Genomic DNA, 19938 nt, shown 5'->3' with positions numbered 1-19938 from the left:
TAAATTGTGATACCAGCAAATAGCCTCTATTTTTCTGCAGCACAAAAAACTTTGAAAAGTTGTTAAATGGTAAAGGGAATAAATTAATAAAAGCTGTTGAAAGCTCCATAAAACACAACTCCATGTTCATAATGGCTAGAAAGCACACTAAACATATTTATACATTAACCTGAAAATTTAATCTTAAAAAAAAGTCACAGAAAATTTACAGTGGGGGACTTCCCTGGTGGCCTAGTGGGTGAGAATCCACCTTCCAATTCAGGGGATGCAAGTCTGATCTCCGGTTGGGCAACTAAGATCCCACCTGCACTGGGGCAGCTGAGCCCATGAGCCCCAGCAAGGGAGCCGACATGCTGCAACCTACAGAGCACTTGTGCTCTGGCGCCCACACCCCACAACTGGACAGAAGCCTGCACGTGACAACGAAGATCCCACATGCCTCAACTAAGACCCAACACAGCCAAAAACAAATAAATATTTAAAATTTCAAAGGGACTTTAATTCCACTGGAATATCAAAAGACATGGAACTCCTTATTATAGCTAAATATGAAAGAAACACACATCATTCATGAAGTGGCATAAAACGTGATACTGCCTCTTTTTTTGGTAATGAGAAAATACAACTTAAGCTTTTTTGAAAAACACACGTACAAGGAGACAAGAAAAACACCATCAACTTCAAACACAGTGATAATCTGTTAATATTTTGCAACATATTCTTCAAATTTGTTTTCCTTTACATGTATACCATTTTTACAAAAATGAGATCACACATTATACTGTTTTCCTCACTGAACCATATTTTGAACAGCATTCCATGCTATTAAATATTCTTCTACAGTATCAGTTTTAATGAGCATATGATAGTTATTGTGTGAATATAATTCACTTTACTAATCTACTGGTGGACACAAACTGTTCATAATTATTTTAACTATAAACAATATAAAACAAATAATCATTACTAAATTTGGGGGTGAAATAACATTATCTTTGTTAATCAATTTCATAAGGTAGGTGAGAAACCAAAAGCATCTAAAAATCCACCCACAGAATGCAAGCACATCACACACTGTCCATGTTGAAAGCAACAAGCTGCAGAGTTTCTGAGTGGGAGAAAAAGCCCAGGTTATACAGGAAGCCTCATGTCCTCTGGCTTCCCTAGCGGCTCAACAGGTAAAGAACCTACCTGCAAGGCGCGACACCCGGGTTCCATCCCTGGTCAGGAAAATCAGCTGGAGAAGGAAGTGACAACCCACTTCATTCTTTTTGCAGGGAGAATCCCAAAGATAGAGGAGCCTGGCAGGCTACAGTCCATGGGGTCTCAAAAGAGTCAGACACAACTGAGTGCCTGAGCACACATGTCCTTTTTTATTCTACAAACCACAGACACATTTATTCCCTTCTTGAGAAATCAAATCCTCACCAAAGCATTTATTTTACAAACTGTAGAGAAACTAGTTATTCTTCCTAATACAAAGGCATTCCTTGCTTTGTATGGTTACCACATGCATGAATTTCAGTTACAACAGTTGAGCTGAATAACCCAAGTCCCCCCAAAACATAGCTTAAATTTCAGTTATCACATTACATTAACTGTAAATAACTGCATAAAGTCCAAACTTCACTGCTATCTCTTCAGTGCACAAATCTCTATGTAAACAGGCACATCATGATCAGTGATAAATGATGTCACTTCTCTAAAAGTCTGTCTATAATTGGTCACTTAGCATCTGTTAATGTAGTTCTCACGTGGAGAGCAAAGGTACTTGCATGATAAACCCATGTTTTATGAAAATGGATAATCAAAAGAGGGAACTCATAAAGATAAAAAATGTAGCAAATAAATGAAGAAATAATGCTAAATTCAAAATGAACATAAATGGAGATTTAGAAGTAACAGCTGACCATAGAAATATTGATATTACTAATTTTTAAGAGACACTAGATATGCATTTAGAGGAACTTGGTGAAAGGTAAATAAGGACAGTGGTTGTGTTGAAAATGATGATGTCCCAAAGGAAGCAACACAGATGCAAAAAAAAAAACCACCTTTAAGGAAACCTCAGAGTTACTTTCACAACACTGGAAGCACAAAAGAAAAAGTACTGGAAGTTAATCCAATTTAGAAAGGAATATGACAATTCACAAAAGAGGTCCACTCCATATTTTAAGTTATACAAGAAGGAAGCCTGAAACTACTCTTGGTAAGTTGTTTTATTACAAAAAAATAAACACTAATTCTGATAATTTAAGTTATAGTGTACTACATGAACAGTATTATGGAGCATTTAAAGAAATACCTATAACGCACCATAAATTATATAGCATAATGCTGGAATTTGCATTCTAAGATCAAACACATATATACACAAACCCATAAAGTGTATAAATAACATATACTAAATTATCTCTGGTTAAAACTGTTTTTCCTTTTCCTATTTTAAATGTAGTAGAGCTGAGTATACTCTATGGATAAGGCCAGAGTTATGATTACCCTTATCCCATCAACACTGGTAGAAGCAATCTGACAGAAAGCTGTAGAAATAAGTCTAACATGACAATCAAAATTGAGATGTGAATTCTAAGCACACAATGTCAGCAGGAGGAAGGTGAAAAAAGTAAATACTAATTTGACATGTCTTTTTTTATTTTTCCAACAAATTTCTAATTTCTACATTAATTTGGAAATAAAGGATAACTCATATCTCTCAATATATGTAATCAAAAAACAGTAGGTCAGAATATGCACTGCATTTTTCCTATCAATTTTTTTGCCAATTATATTTGAATTTTTTCAACTTTTTTAAAATGAAGAAAATTTAACTTCTTCCTTGGAGTATTCTATTCTACTGTAATTGCACTAAATTGCAACATTAAAGTATTAATAATTGATTAAAGTCAGCTATTCAGTTAAACAACATTCAAAACCTGGGGAAAAAATATTCAGACTAACACAGAATATCAGCCTTAAGTCTAGAAAAGAAGTTTTCTCCAATATATTAAGTTTTAAAAAGCCACTGCCAAGAGATAAAATCTTCTGGAAGTAAGAATCATTATATGAATGGCTGACAACCTCTAATAAAATCACACAAAGAACACTGCTATAGTACAATTTTGATATGGCAAAGAACTACATCTGTGAGGTTACAGAGCTAAAAAAGAAACCTCTTACAGCAAGTAGTTATCACCCAGTATTACTCACCTATTAATCTCTATATGCCCATTAAGATATAACTTTTGAGAATCTATTTCCAGGTAGAAAGTTTAAAAAAAAAAAAAAAAAGGCAAAACTTTCTTTAAAAGAGTGCCTACAAAAACGTAAGATTTTAAGACATATAAACGTTATTTGCATCACTAAGTACCATCTTAACAATAAAATGGTCTCTACTCTGACAGCATATATAACAACATAGGCTTTAGGCCTCCTTAGCATTGATAAAGACACAAGTCACATCTCATTCCTTGTGAGGCTACCAATTATCATTTGTGCACATGTTTGCCAACAAAGGATCTAGTTAAAGCTATTATTTTTCCAGTAGTCATGGGAGTCTACTTCCATGAATGTGGACTATAAAGAAAGCTGAGTGCCAAAGAATTAATGCTTTTGAACTATGGTGTTGGAGAAGACTCTTGAGAATCCCTTGGACTGCAAGGAGATAAACCAGTCAATCCTAAAGGAAATCAACACTTTGGCCACTTGATGAGAAGAACTGACCCTGATGCTGGGAAAGACTGAAGGCAGGAGGAGAAGCGGACGACAGAGGATGAGATGGTTGGATGGCATTACCGACTCAAAGGACGTGAGTCTGCAGAAGCTCCAGGAGCTGGTGATGGACAGGGAAGTCTGGTGTGCTGCAGTCCATGCGGTCGCAAAGAGTCAGGCACGACTGAGTGACTGAACTGACTTGCAATGACAAAGGTTGATCTTTACAATGTTCCTCAATGAATATCCCAATTTTCCAGCCTGGCTAAATGTAATCATGAAGTTGGCTCTCCAGAACTTTCATTTCAGACAGCACTGCCTTTATGAATATTGTTTGCTTTTAATTTACCCACAGCCTGTGCATATTACTTATGTCCAAAGGATTCTGTTATTTGGGGAGGTCTTTTGGATATAGGAAGTAGGCTTCTTTCTCCTCTGGCTTTCTACAGCTGTGGGTTCAATTTTTTGTGGATTTACAGTTTTATCTTCTACACACTCTGTAACACTATAACACTTAAAAACAAAACTAAATACCTGACATCATCAAAATTTTGACCACCAAAGACACTATCAAGAGCATGAAAAACATCCCCCACAAAGGGAGACAATATTTGCAAATCATATATCCAATATGGGATTAATATCTAGAATATATAAAGAACTTGTACAACAACAACAAAGCAAACAACTCATTTCAAAAATAAGCAAAGAAAATACACAAATGACAGAGCACAGAAAAAGATGGTCAACCATCACTAGCCACTAAGGAAATACAAATCAAAACGGCTATCCACTAGGGTGGCTAAAGTAAGAAAGGCAAATAGGTACTTCTCTGGAGAATCCGCCCTGCACGCAATGCAGCAGATGCGGGTCAGATCTCTGGTTGGGGAACAAAGTTCCACGTGCCACAACTAACAGAGCCACAGGCCACAACGAAGATCCCATCTGCTGCAACTTGAGACCCCACACAGCCAAATAAAAAATAAACATCAAAAACAAAGAAGAAAAAAGAAAGACAAATAACAAGTGTAGACAAGGTTATGGAAAAACTGCAATCTCAAATACACTCCTGGTGGGAGTGTAAAACAGTGCAGCCACTTTGGAAAACAATTTGGCAGTTCATCGAACTGTTTAACGTTGAGTGGACAGCGCTACAGCCATGAAATTAAAAGACACTTGCTCCTTGGGAGGAAAGCTATGACAAACCTAGACAGTGTATTAAAAAGCAGAGATATCACTTTGCAAACAAAGTCCATATAGTCAAAGCTATGGTTTTTTCAGTAGTCACGTACAGATGTGAGAGCTGGACCATAAAGAAGGATGAGCACCAAAAAACATGCTTTCAAATTGCGGTGTTGGAGAAGACTCTTGAGAATCCACTGGACAGCAAGGATATCAAACCCGTCAACCCTAAAGGAAATCAACCCTGACTATTCACTGGAAGGATTAATGCTGAAGCTGAAGCTCCAGTACTTTGGCCACCTGATGCAAAGAGCTGACTCACTGGAAAAGACCTTGATTCAAGGAAAGACAGAGGGCAGGAGAAAAGGGTGGCAGAAGATGAAATGACTAGATAGCATCACTGACTCAATGGATATGAATCTAAGCAAACTCCAGGAGACAGTGAAGGACAGGGGAGCCTGGCGTGCTGCAGTCCATGGGGTCACAAAGAGTTGGACACGACTTAGCGACTGGACAACATTCCAAGGTATATATCAAAAGAACTGAAACAGGGTCTTGAAGAGATATTTGTATACCAATGTTCCTAGAAGGATTATTCACAATAACCAAAAAGGTAAAAACAATTCAAATGTCCAGATGAATGGATAAACAAAATGTAGTATATATGTATTATTCAGCCATAAAAAGGAATGAAATCTGCTACATGTTACAACATGGATTAACCCTGAAAACATTATGCTAAGTGAAATGAGACATGAAAGGATAAATATTGCAAGATTCCGCCTGAGGTACCTAGAAGAGACAAATTCAGAGTAGAAACAGAATAAAGGTTAACAGGGGCTTGGGGGGTGGCAGATGTGAGGGGTTACTATTTAACAATTATAGAGTTTCTGTCTGGGACAATGAACAAGTTCTTGAAATAGATACTGGTGATGGTTGCACAATATCATGAAATGCACTTAATGGCAGTGAAGTATGCACTTCTAAATGGTTCAAAGAGTAAAGTTCATATTATAGACAGTTTACTATAGTAGTTTACTATAGTAATAATAAATTACTGAAGTCAGAAAAAAAAATGACATACACACCTGAGTTTGTGAAGATGAGACAAAAATTCACATGAAACATTTCAGAAGTTCCTTACAAGGTTAAGACAGTTGAAAATACTAGTCATAAAGCTATATATATTCCTATTACAATCAGCAATCATAATTGAGTACAATTTTGCTTTCTCTCATATGTGTGAGAAAAGTATATTTATTTGTTAATATTAGGAATACACACACACAGTGTTTAGAAAGGGTTTTACAGATGTGCAACCATCAAATCAGTTTTCCTTTTTAACTATCAGGAAATAATTGTGAAGGACTTAATAAATGTGAGAACTTTGAAAGGCTGAAAAATCCACTTGCAGTGTTTTCACCTGCATAGGAAAATGCATAAATATCTATCATTCCAGGTAGAGGGACTCAGGATACTAAGATAAACAGACAAGTCTATCCTTTCAGCTTAGCTTACCCCGTCAGGATCACAAAGGCACCAGAGAGTAGTAGATATCCTGCATTCATTTTCCAATCCTCAAACTGACACAAATATGTAAGATGAGCAAAAGTCTTCTAAATCCCAGTGCCACCTACAAGTGCCTGTCTTCTAATAAATTCTTCTAATACATACAGAACTGCTATGCAGTGCAGTTCTCTTGAACCTATAATTGTAACCTTCAGTTACATTTCTACAAAGTTTGAGGTGTGAGCCACATGTTATTTAAACATTCAGATGAAGACACGGAAATGAAATTTAAAAGGTACAGTTGTCCCTTGGTATCTGTGGGGAACTGGTTCCAGAATACCAAAATCCACAGATGCTCAAGTCCTTTACGTTAAATGGAGCAGTACAATGAATACAGTCAGTCCTCCGTATCAGCAGACACAAAACCCACAGAACACAGAGGGTCAAGCATGTATCTTAAAAGAAAACTAAAAAATAACTACTGATTTTATATAAAGTACAACACATCATAATCATATAAAGACACCAATGACTGTAACCATCTGGGTCTCCTGTGCTGTGTGCTCAGTCACTGAGTCGTGTCTGACTCTTTGCGACCCCGTGGACTGTGCGACCTGCCAGGCTCGTCTGTCCATGGGGATTCTCCAGGTAAGAATACTGGAGTGGGCTGCCATGCCCTCCTCCAGGGGATCTTCCCAACCCAGGGATCAAACCTAGGTCTCCCACATTGCAGGCAGATTCTTTACTGTCTTAGCCACCAGGTCACCCAAGAAATGCTGAACATCTATCTCTGCAAAGCGACTTTGAAAAGATTCCTCCTCAAGAAACTTGCACTCTAGCAGGAAGACTGAATTAATACACATAAAACATCACCATACATATGCTAAAATAATAAGGATACAAATTAAGAGTCACAGGAATTCAAGGGTAGTAAGCTCTGGATAGTTCAGTAATGTTCCAGAGAAGACAGGAAGATTTAGGCAAATCTAGAAGTCCAAAAAGATGAGCAGAATGAGATGAAATCATTCATACTCCAGCCTCATCAGGCTTGTCCAACACTTCATACAATATAAAATTACTAAAATAGATCAAAGTAGAGAAAACGTCACCCAGGCAAATGACAAATTTGAAATGAGAACCAACCAACTAGCCCATTTAATGCTTATTATGGAGAAGTTAAAATTTTTAAAGTAGGAGTAATATCAAATTGTGTAAATCACATGGAAAACATTTCTAAAAATTACATGGACTTCTGACATGACTTTTCTCTTGTATCTATTCATACTAGTCTTTACAGCTTATGAGAAACATGAGTGTCTCAGAACCAATAAAACTTTTTGCTCATCTGCAAAAAGTGGGCACTCAACCTTAATCAAAGGTGCTAATTATAACACAAATTAGAAATCTACTAGTCCTTGCACATAAGGTTGTGTTTGTTTTCCTTCATATTTTCTATGAAGTGCTTCATGGATTCCGATAATTTTAGTTTAGAGACAGTTTGTAACTCAATTTTAAATATTTATATTCCTGGAGCATTTAAATATTTGCATAAATGTCATGAAACAACCATAATTTATCCTGTAAAAACACAATTTACCAGATTGTTACTATTAGCTTCATTCTGTCTGCTTTCTTCATAATTCAAAAGGCACTAAGCTGGCCCATTCATTCTGTGAACATTTTAATATAAGCTCTGCCAGGTACCTTCTAGATCCCAGAGTTCTCATTCTCAAGAATTTCAGAACTCAATGTAAGTTAGAGGTAACAAATAAACCAGGAGCTGTGATGCAGTGGAATAACTACTACAATAAAAGGGTATTACAGCAGGAGAGAAAGTAGGAGCAGCATCAGGGAAGGCTTCTGAGAGGACTTGATGCCTGGGTTTAGTTTTGAGGGATGAGGATCTGATGAGGTAGCTAGTGCAGGAAGAAAGATGCCCATCAATTCATGCCAGCCTCTATGTCAGCTTCTAGAAATAAAAATAATACACACTGACCCTAATTTCAAGACACTAGTAACCTTCTCAAGAATTTACTTCATAGAGAAAGGGCTCAAAATTTGGCCTTAAAAATGAGTTTACACTCAACTTTTAAAAAAATGAGTTCACTGTGCACAAAAAAAGCCATTATTACATGATCCTATTTACACGAGACTCAAAAATAGGCAAAACTAATCTACAGTGACAGAAGTCAAAACACTGGTTACCTCTGAGGGGTAGTATCAACTGGGAGAGGGCAGGAAGGAGCCTAGTGGGGTGTGGAAAATGTTCTTTTTCTAGCTTTTACATGGTGGTTACTTGGGTACACATCTAAGATTTCATCAAGCTGTACAGTCAGACTTGTGCACTTAACTATATGTAAGTGATAGGAAGGCATTCCCACATCTGGGAAGCAGCATTCTCAAAGGCAAAGAGCATTCAGGCCAGGACCAGAACACAGAAACCACAAGTGCTTGCTGTGCTAGGCTGACTTTAAACCAGAGGGTACAGGTGCCTTCCGCTGCAAGGCAGTTGAGAATTTCAGAAAGACTATCCTGGTGGAAAAATAAATAATGGACTGGAAGGGTAATAGTCCAGGAGACAGATGAAGGTCTTTTCTAAGGCAACGACTTTAAAGGTGGAAAAGGAACAGAAGACAGTAAGAAGGCAGCACCAAAGGGACACTGTGACTGATTAAATGTGAACAGAGGAAAGAAAGGAAGAGTCTCAATTGATGACTAGGTTTCTGGCCTGGGCCCAGGGGTAAATCACAGAGATATGCATTATAAAAGCAGATTTGTAGAAAAAGAGGTTGCATTTAGTTTTACACTCTACTGAAATAAGAAATATGCTCCAATCAAAATGGAACATTTTTCTGAGATGTTATTCACTGCCAAGTGTTCATTCAGATGATGTCTTATTTCTTTGTAATTTAAATATATCTGCTTGGCAATCACCTGTCAACTTCTATTTGAATCTCTAAGATGGTATCAGTGATATAACAATATAAAATGCATCACCATTAGGTAACTGCTCCTTACTACACCTCTAAGCCTATAAAGAATAGGCAATTTGTCCTTCCATAATCAGCTATAAAGAGGTTGAGTCAACATCTGACAAAATGAATAACTTCTGATCTATAAAATTCCACAGAGTGAAAGACTTCATTTATAGACGCTTACATAAAGTAAAGAATCTCTAAACCAGATTTATTAATCAAACAACTGTTCTAAACCCATCACAGTTTCCCGCCACAGCTGCTCACCAATAGATTCCAAAACCAACTTTAAAGCAGAGCCAAAAATGACATAATAACATGCCTAATACAACTAACCATTTTTTAAAAGTAAAAGGTGCATTTAAATACATATATACTATAGATATGAAAACATGAGTTTTAGGCCTCTGGGCACACACACACATATATCCAAACCAAGCTTCCTCTAAAAATTCAATCTAGTTTTTAGAAAAGATTGTTTTGATATGCAATTCACTCATTCAACAAATAGGCATTGAGGACTTCCCTGGTTGTACAGTGGATAAGAATCTGCCTGCCAATGCAGGGCACATGGGTTCAAATCCCCCTCCAGGAAGATTCCACATGCCGCACAGCAACTAAGCCCATGTGCCACAACTACTGAGCCCAAGTGCTGCAACTATTGAAGACTGTGCACTTAGATAGAGCCTGTGCTCCCCAACGAGAAGCCACCGCAATGAGAAGCTCGTGCACCACAATGAAGAGCAGCTCCTGCTCGTCACAACTAGAGAAAGCCCAGCACAGCAATGAAGACCCAGTGCAATCAAAAATATATATATAAATAAGTAATTCTTAAAAACAAAAACATGACAAATGTATACTGAGTAGCTAATATATGACAGGCCCTGTGTAAGGGCGAGGGATACAGCAGTGAGTAAGACATACATGTCCCCACCCTCGTGGAGTTTTATACCATAGTAGTAGTGGTACGTTGTCGTTGATCAGTCACTAAGTTGTGTCTGATTCTGCAATTGCTTGGACTGTGGTCTGTCAGGTTCCTCTGTCCATGGGATCTCCCACGCAAGAATACTAGAGTGGGTTGCCATTTCCTTCTCCAGGGGAATCTTCCTGACCCAGGGACTGAACTCGTATCTCTTATGTCTCCTTATTAGCAGGTGGGTTCTTTACCACTGAACCATATATGATCATGAAAACTGCATTCTAGAGCAATGTCTTCCGTCCACCCCAGTCTCTCTCTAACTGATCACTGCAGTGAACCTTCCCTGAGCCTTAAATTAAGACCCACATGACTGGAGATTAAGTGTTAGGATTATTCAATAGGAACTTCAAGATAATTAGTTGATCAAAACAAGAGGGCTTCTCGGATACTAAAGACTAGAGAAATAAAAATAACTTTAAGGACAGCACCAGCTTAGGGCCTTCCCTGGCAGTCCAGAGGTTAAGACTCCAAGCCTTGACTGCAGAGGGGCATGGGTTCAATCCCTGGTTGGGGAACTAAGACCCACAATCCGTGTGGTGTGGCCTCACCAAAATGGAAAAGTAAACCAAAAAAGAGGAAAAGAGCTATTCAGACAACAGGATCCAACACAGGACAGCAAAGGAAATCTCCAGGACAGCAGCTAGGCTTTAATCACAAGGGCAAAAGGTACAGACTGGAGCAGGCCAGGAGGCTCCAGAAAATGTTTTTTCCTAATATGGTGAACTGAGTGAACATCTGAGGTATATTAACATATGGAATAGATTTAACATTTGGTGGCAACTCTGGGGGCTGAATTAAAGTAAATAGAAACCTACACAAATAAAATAAAAGCAATTAATAAGAAAATATTTAAGAGGAAATAAAGTGTACAGGAAAGGGAAGTAATCCTATTCACAGTATATTAAATAGCTTAGCTGAGAAGAGCACTTACAAAGGCCTAATATATAAAGAGTTAACAACTATCTCTAAACAAAATTAAAATATACACATACTAAGAAGAGAAAACGGGAGGACAGGAGCACGTATGTGTGTGTTGGGGAGTGGTAGCAGTGTTAAAAAAAAAAATCCAAGTCCTCGTCATATTATTTCAAGACATAAGGACCAAATTAATAAAGTGTTCAAAGTACTGGCTGATGGCTAGAGGAAAACTGGCTAGATGAAAACTGGGAGAGGGAATAACAGTACTATTGTTTCCATAACAAGCCCTATAAAATCATTTGATTTTAAATTATGTGCGTATATCATTGTGATAAAGATTAAAACTAAAAGACTAAGAGAAAGAAAGGCATTAGCCATGGAGTGTAAGAAAAATAAGGTTAGATTTGTTTTTTAAAGCTATTCATAAAATTTAGTTTAAAATCATTTGGATTATTTACAACTAATGAAAACACTCTATATGTTGATGTGAATTTTATTCTCGGCTTCCAAAATAACTCTGTACAACACTTGAAGCACTAAGTTTCCAACTCTAACCTCACATCCAGCAATAGAATGATACTTGTCACTATGGATGAAAAGTATCTGGATATCAATCTATAAAAATAAATTGGATATAAATAAATCTCTTTCCAAAAAAATCACTTCATGAACAAAATTACTAAATACTATATATTACTAAAAGACATTCTTAAGCGTTCATAAACACAATATTGACTGCCATTCTAGTCTCTCAATGACTGTTCAGGAATGTACATTATTAGGTTAAATACCTGAATTAAACACACAAAATTATGTGGTAGTTTTAAGGATCCCATGTTTTTAACTACAATTCAAAATCTTTAGCAATTTTTTTCAAAGTTGATGAAAGGAAAAGAAATTCTGGGATGGCTATATTGTTCAGTATACTCATCCCTGTCAGCGCTTCACTCTTTACCCTCCACAAACATGTGGTTCTCCAAATCCTCTCTCCATCATTTATATATTCACCCAATCAGGCAATATTTGCTGAGTACAAAATACACTAGGTACTGAATCTATCTTGGTACTACTGGGAATGCAGCATCATGACTGACAATGAACATAACAATCACAAGTTATGAACTATGCAGAACAGCCCAACCCTGACAGAAGACCTCTTCATGTAAGATGATATGAGAAGGCCGATGTGAGGCAATTCGAGCTGGGACTTCAGGTATGAAGAATGAGCCAGATGTGGGAAAATTTGTAAACAGTCTTTCTAGGCTGACAGGAAAACAGGTTGACAGCAAAGGGATGACAGGATCCCGTCTGAATTTTATGATTACACTGGCTTCGATGTAAAACTAGGAAACTATGGGAAACTAGCAAGAGATGATGGCAGTTGAGTAGTGGCAGTGAGGATGCGCAGAAGTTGACAGACTGGACTAGATAACACAATAGGCAACAGACTCAAACTGGGGATAAGCGGATAGGTCAGATGGTGAAAGAGAGGAAGTGAGGATGTCTATCAATTTTGGGCTTTAGGAATTGTGTTGGAATAGCGATGCCATGTACTGTCACATGAAAGACTAGGAGAGGCCCAGCTTGATAGAAGAGTCCTTCTCACAATGCAATCTCTCTAGACCCTTTTACAAGTTATTAGGAAAACGCAAGACACCACAGCAGACCTTAGAAGCTTTTTTCTGCAAGGGGTAAGATGTTAACACAATCTAACTTTATGGAAATGAAACAGAAGAACTTCCTCTGTAACACCTCACAGTTTTGCTCCTAGTGCAGTCCAGCATCAAGGACTCCAACCACCATCAATTTTCCTGAACCTTGTTCACAAGATAGTGATAAACACGGGATTTCTCTAAAATAAAGAGAGCCTTGTATTAATATTAAATTCCTAATAAAAATGGGTGACAAGGGAAGGTCTTCATCTTTGAATAGATGGATCTTCTAACAGAAGGCTCCTGACTATCAGTAAATACCATAAAGCTGGTTTTGTCAGGTTTTGGGATCAGTAACCAACTATCTACCTCCAACCTCCAAGGGCTCTTTCTTAGTAGAAGAAAGGAAAAGAGGCTGAGTGGGTGGCCCAATTTAAACACAAATATCATGAAGCCCAAAAGGTAAAAACAGAAGCATAAACAAGCCCTGAAAAGAGAAGCCACGCTTTCTGGAAACGGTATGGAAAGAACTGTCATCAACAAAGATCCACTGTATAGCACAGACAACTCTACTCAATTTCCTGTAATAACCTAAATGGGATAGGAATCTGAAAAAGAATAGATATATGTATACATGAATACTGAATCACTTTGCTGTTCACTGGAAACTAACACAACATTATAAATCAACTATACTCCAATGTAATTTTTTTAAATGTAAGATATAATTTTAAAAAAATAAGTCCTATCTTAGCCTTCTCAGTACCACTATCAAACCACCAATTTTTAATTCATAAATAAAAATCTCTCCACCTCTGCAGCTGGCTAACAATGCAGTTTAAACTCTCAGCATTAAACTCTAGTACTCCAAAAACAGATTTTCTACAGCCACAGCAACGAAAATAATCACGTTCCTAACTCTTCCAGTGACCTATCATAAAATCAAGGGCCAAAATCCTTTCCTGTCTCTTGAGAAAACACCTGGCTATAGGCTAGTCACAATATTCCCAACTCTAAGGAACTTACACATCTTTCTGGAAGGCAACCCTGAATGCTGTCACTGTGAAGTTTCACTAACCAAGCACAAGGGCAAACAATGAACAAGAAAAAACAAACAACAGCTGTCCAGTTTGGTAAATGGCGAGGCCGTTAATGGTCAAGTGATGTCACCTCATTCTGCTCATCCCCCCCAAATCCAGGGTTCACTGGTGTATTTATCTCCTCTTTGTCACTGACACTCCATATGGAGTGTCAAACTGGAGATGATGAAGAAGAGTATCTTTGTAACTACTTAGGTGACTACATATAAGCAAACTAACCCAGTGGCTAACACTCCATGCTCCCAATGCAGGGGTGCGACTCCATGGACTGTAGCCCACTAGGCTCCTCTGTCCACGGGGATTCTCCAGGCAAGAATATGGGAGTGGGTTGCCACGCCCTCCTCCAAGGGATCTTCCCAACCCAGGGACGGAACCCAGGTCTCCAACCTTGCAGGCGGATTCTTCAGCGTCTGAGCCTCCAGGGAAGCCCCCCAATGCAGGTAGGTGGGTTCAGTCCCTGCTCAGGGATCTAGAGCCCACACACTGATCTAGAGCACACACACTGCAGCGAAGATCTGGTACAGCCAAATAAATTTTTTTTAAAACTGCTCTGTTTTTCTCCTTTACCTATAATAACAGTTGGTGAGGCATACTTGCAACAGGCTAGACCTACCATTCCACATTAATGCTACAGAGTTCACTGGTAAATTTAGCAAATTTCAATGAAGGCAAATTAGTGTCTTAATAAAAGAGAACAGTGCATCCCAGAAAGTACCAACTGTGAAATTCAATTTCCATTTACACAATGATATGTTACACTAAACCAGCTAACATCACATCAGAGTTAGTGTAATACTAATGAAAATTTAATATTAATACTATAAAACATGGAGGATAAAATCTTGAAGAGTCAACATCTTAGAGCACATTAGGGTTGGTGGGTAAGAAAAATGAGAAGTTCTGCAATCTTCAACTATTACATGCTTAATCATTCCACTAGCAAACACAATGACCTTTAAGTGCTAAATTCTTTAACAAACAATTATTGAGCACATACTATGAAATGAGTATGGTGGCAGGGCACTTCCAGGTCACCAAATATTCCCACACACTGCACTCCCACAGTACTCCCTTCTATAGTACTGTAGCACTTAAATATATTGTGTGTTATTTATAAGTTTAATTCGTAAAACATTTAGAAGTTATTATGCCCATTATCAAATAAACACAAAAAAAGAACCTTAAAATAGAATTCCTAATATTTTATTCCCACCTCCCATGGATAGTCCTACATACACTTTGAAGTATATACTGTGTATTTCAGTGGAAAGCATTGACCCAGGTTATAAGAGAGGGGGTCTCAGTCATCTCTATTCCTTCAATGTCTAAGTAGCCAATGCTCAGTAAAAATTTGCTGAATGTAGTAAAGAGACACTTCAAAATGTGAATCCACAACAAAATTTCCTGACATCGCCTAGCTGCTTAGTCTAATATAACTGCCAAATTCTACTCAAAGAAAAGGATTGGAAGAAATTTACCCACTGTATTGTATTACCAAAATTTAAAAGCTAAGGACAATTTTAATTTAGCCAATTCTTACCTTAAAAAAAAAAAAAAGCCTTATAATTCTATTTCCAGAATGATGCAAGGAAAGGAGGAGCATGAAAAAAGAACTAAAAAATTGGAGAAGATATTCTGAGTTCTGAAATGCTCTAAACTGCAACTCCTTCCATTTGTTTGTTTGTTTTTTTAATGCTATGCTCCAAGCATTTAGAATACATTTTTAGGAATACACAGCCACAAACTTAAGATGCAATAAAGAACTGAAGTAAAGAAATCCAGAACTTATCTGCTAAAATTTTCACTATCCATAAAGTATAGTAAGTATATTATACTTTAGATAATATATGCAATTTAACTAGAGTCAAGCCTTCAAGGGAAAGCTTGTGTTCTATTTAAGAAAGATAGAGATACGAGCCAAAAATAAAAGTTACCACTAATACATCTCCTTTGGAAAAAAAAAAAAAGGTTAAGGTACACTTCAAGGAAACTATTAATTTTTATTAAGCTGATATAAAGTGTAGCTAAAATAGTATCCAAAAGCAATCTTCTAATTTCGAGAGCTTATGAAATGTAAACAAGAAGTCACTAGACTGCCCTTTCACTCAGGTCCAGTAGGTGTTATCTGTCATTAACATAACACTGCATTTCCAAGGCCCCATTCAGCAAGATAAACAGCCAGTAACTCCATATTTGAAGGTGGCAATACGTACTTGACTTTTTTTTAATACCACCTAATTATGGTTAGGCATTATTTAGGGCTGGCTACTTTTAAGTAAAGCCAAGCAAGTAGGTATTTCAATAGTCTGTCAAGATAGCTTTTTACTTGTACAATGATTCATATAACACACATTGTGTATTTGTCCTATCACCCTCCCCATTCACCTTATACAATATAAGCAAGCAGCTAAGACTAACAGATATAAGTTTTAGTACCTATTTAGATAATTTACATGCCTCAAAAAAGTTCTCAAACTATTTTCTAGCTCTATCAAAAGCTTTATAAATTCCTTCTACAACCTTACTAAAAAAATTCTATATCTAAGTCTGACATTTAACAAACAGTATCACATTCAAAAGAACTACCCACTTTATTTATTTTTATTTATTTAAAAAGCTCATCTCTTTTCAATGTTATACAGTGGCAGCCTAGATGGGAGGGGAGTTTGGGGGAGAATGGATATAGGCAAATGTATGGCTGAGTCTTTTCCCTGTTCACCGGAAGCTATCACAACATTGCTAATTGGCTATACCACAATACAAAATAAAAGGTTGTTTTTTTAAAAAGCTCCTGGTTTACATTTAGAAATGCTGTTTTGTCAACTTGCTTCTCTTTCTTGCCTTAATCTTCCTCTGCAGCAAAAATGATAAAACATAAATTCATTCAAACAAGTTAAATAAGATTTTAACAAATATTTTGCTACCTCTTCAAAGATAGGTTTTAAAATTCAACAAGCAGACAACTAACTAACAAACTGAACAAAGACCTTCAGTCAAATCAGTTTAAAATACACCAATTGTTAATTTCCTTTATATAAGGGAGAATCTTATTTTATATGTGGCTAGAGTTAGATAAAAGCTTAATTTCAGAATTCCTTAATGTCAGCTAAATCACCCTCAAACTTAAACTAAACACCTCTAAACCTTGAAGTTGTATATCAGTTTGACTGAAGTCCTCTTCCATGCCATGTAAGCCATTGCCTAATTGAGGCCAGACCTGTCAGGCTCAACAGCATCCCGGAAATGACTAGCCTACTAGAGCTGGAAACACATCAAGAATTTGGACTATTTCTCATATTGAAGCAAGGAAAAAGTTCAAGCAACACTGCCCATAAGAACAATCAGTATACTGTTCCACAGGGTGAAAAAAGACCTAAAAGGCGTATTTTTGTTACTCTGGTCATTTCACAAGGATATATCAAAATTCTGTATGTAATTTCAGGTGATGGCCCAATGAACTTACCCCTTTCCTTCCAACATACGAATAAGAGTTTGCTACTAAATTCTCATACTGAATGCCTGTTTTGTAATCTAGTTCTTTTCTTCAGCTACTAATACCATCACCTGGAGCATGGCTGGTTTCTTGACTTAGAAACCTGTTAACAATAAATGCCTAACACCTAAGCTGCTTAATTTTTTTTTTTTTTTACTTTTCACCAAGAAATACAAGCACAAGCGCGTGTGCGCGCGTGCACACACACACACACACACGCTCAAATCCCAGTCATGAAAAATTAAGTCACATTCCGGCCATAAACTGAGCAATAGACACTTCCAGTTAGCGTGTGCTTTAGTGATCATGGACAGTGGTATCAGATTAAGTGGTAGGGGGTTGGCGCTGTTAACAACACACTGCATCAGAGCCGATAAGTAGCAGGCTAGAACTGGCAGCAAGAAGGCCGGTCTCTAAAGGGAGCTATAACACAGTATCAGAATGCTGGATTTCCGAATGCCATTTTATGGGCAGAGAGGGGAGGCGAACTGGGGATCAAGTGCAATGAAAGGTTCTGACCAATGTCTGAGGCGATGAAACCGAAGACAAGGTCTTGTGGCAACACCAGCTGTCCAGTCTCATCTCACCTCAAACACAACTCAATTGCAGGTCGTTCTCATCAAAGTCAGCCGCTCAAAGGGTGAGGGGGTGACAGGTAGTGGGTGGTGACAGCCCCCCAAGAGACTGGCAAAAAGCCCTTGGAAACGGCAGAGACAGCACACAACTGGAAGGGGCTTCTGCAAGCGAACAGAGAGCATTGCAGCCGCCTTCTCCCTGCCTTCCAGCCAGGGCTGTTAGGTACGAGGTTAGGATGTTGCTGGAGGGTTTATGAACGAGTGATAGGAGAAAATGGCAGTAAAGGAAGGGGTGGGGGCTGCAAAGGGCTGGTGCCACCCAAGGAAAAGGGGAGGAGGACTTCCCTGGACATATCCAGGAGAACAACGCCACCAGAGAGCACGGTCAGCGCCCTGTCAGCGCCTGACACCCCTCTCTCTGGGAAAGCTTCGCCCCCGTCCACCCGATCCTAATCCCCAAACACTGCTCCCACCCGACCCTGCTCCCCCGCAAAAATCCCCATCGTGGCCTCCTTTCCCTTCCGCCTCAGGCGCCCCACGCCCTCAAGCTCCCCTCCCCTTCCCCGGTCACCCACCCTCCGGGCGGCCCGTCGCCGGCCTCCCCGGCAGCTCGCCCAGACCCCTCCCCCCCTCACCTCTCCTCAGCGCCTCCTCGTAGCTGAGGAATCCGATCCGTGACTCCTTGGCGCCCATGCTCCCTTCATCCCCTCGGCCGGGGGTCGGAGCCCGCTCTTGCCCCCACCCCCCTCCCGCCTTCTCCTCGGCGTCCCTGACTGACGGTGTCGGCGTCCCCCGGTCCCCACCTCCCCCAACACTAACAAGTGCGGCTTCTGCCCCGGCGGCTCCTCCCGGGCGCCGCCACCGCCTCCATGCCGAATCACGTGACCCGCTCCCACCCCGCCCCCTTCCCCTCCCTCTTACTCCGCCCTTCTCCTCTCTCCTCCCCTCCCTTCCCTTCCCTCCTCACGCCCTCTTCCCGCCCCCTCCCTCCCGCCTGCCCCGCCGAGGGTCACCTGACCCGAGGCCGGGGATTGTTCCGGGTAATGGCCGCCAGGGGCCACCCACTCCGCCCCGCCTCACGCTTGGCGCGCGCAGGGGCGTAGGGGCGGGGCCAGACCCTGCGCGTAACGCATCATCACCACCTTCAGGCCAATCCGAAGCGGCGAGGCCCGGGGGCCTCCGCCCGCCTGAGGGGTGGTGACTTCCGGGGCGCTTGAGGCCGTCCTCCCGCCCACAAGTTCTGGCACTCGCTGGGCGGGGTCGTAACCCTTGACGGTTGGTCTGACTGTGGCCCAGAGCCGTCTGGAATGAGAAATGGAATCTTTGGGAACTGGGGTCCGAGGGGTGCGGTTCGTGAGAGATGGGAACGGGCAGAAGAGGCATTCCTGACGTTAAGGACATTTTTGATTAGGAAGGAAGTTGTGAAAGGAAAGGAGACTCAAGGGTTTCACTAGAGAATTCTCTATCCTAGTGGAGTGATTCTTAAGGAAAGTTAACCTGGTGACAAAATTTAGAACATCTTCCTTTCCCCTTTAATCCCATCCCCCCACCCTTTGACGCTGGGTTTTCTTTCACTTAACGCAGAGCCAATTTGCCTCTGGGCGCATCTCCTGCTCTGCGCCTGCCTCTGGTACAGACAGCCCTTGGAAGCTGTTGTGCAAAAGCTTAGCTTATCTGCAAGAGTTGCTCCCCACCAGAAATGTGAGCGTTACAAGACTGATTAGAGATTTCCTTGCGCTTTTCTTAAATTGTGTTAAAATATGAACTTGCCATGCTAATCATTTTTAAATATCTCAAGAGCAGAATCACACAATATTTCCCTTTTTGTGATGGGTTTATTTAATTCA

General features: G+C 39.5%; 1 protein-coding gene across 1 annotated transcript in view; it reads right to left on the bottom strand.

The window, feature by feature from the left end:
* USP32 (ubiquitin specific peptidase 32) overlaps positions 1 to 18967 on the bottom strand; it is a 192070-nt gene extending 173103 nt beyond the window's left edge. Inside the window, exon 1 of the mRNA XM_020875914.2 lies at positions 18727 to 18967. Within this exon, the coding sequence (XP_020731573.2) occupies positions 18727 to 18784 (58 nt within the window). The 5' untranslated portion in view covers positions 18785 to 18967. The remainder of the gene's footprint in view (positions 1 to 18726) is intronic.
* Positions 18968 to 19938: the final 971 nt, after the last annotated feature.

The sequence above is a fragment of the Odocoileus virginianus genome, chromosome 17 (genome assembly GCF_023699985.2).
Source record: "Odocoileus virginianus isolate 20LAN1187 ecotype Illinois chromosome 17, Ovbor_1.2, whole genome shotgun sequence".
Taxonomy (NCBI): Eukaryota; Metazoa; Chordata; class Mammalia; order Artiodactyla; family Cervidae; genus Odocoileus; species Odocoileus virginianus.
The sequence above is the reverse complement of the archived record's forward strand: the minus strand, read 5'-3'. Positions and strand labels throughout refer to the sequence as shown.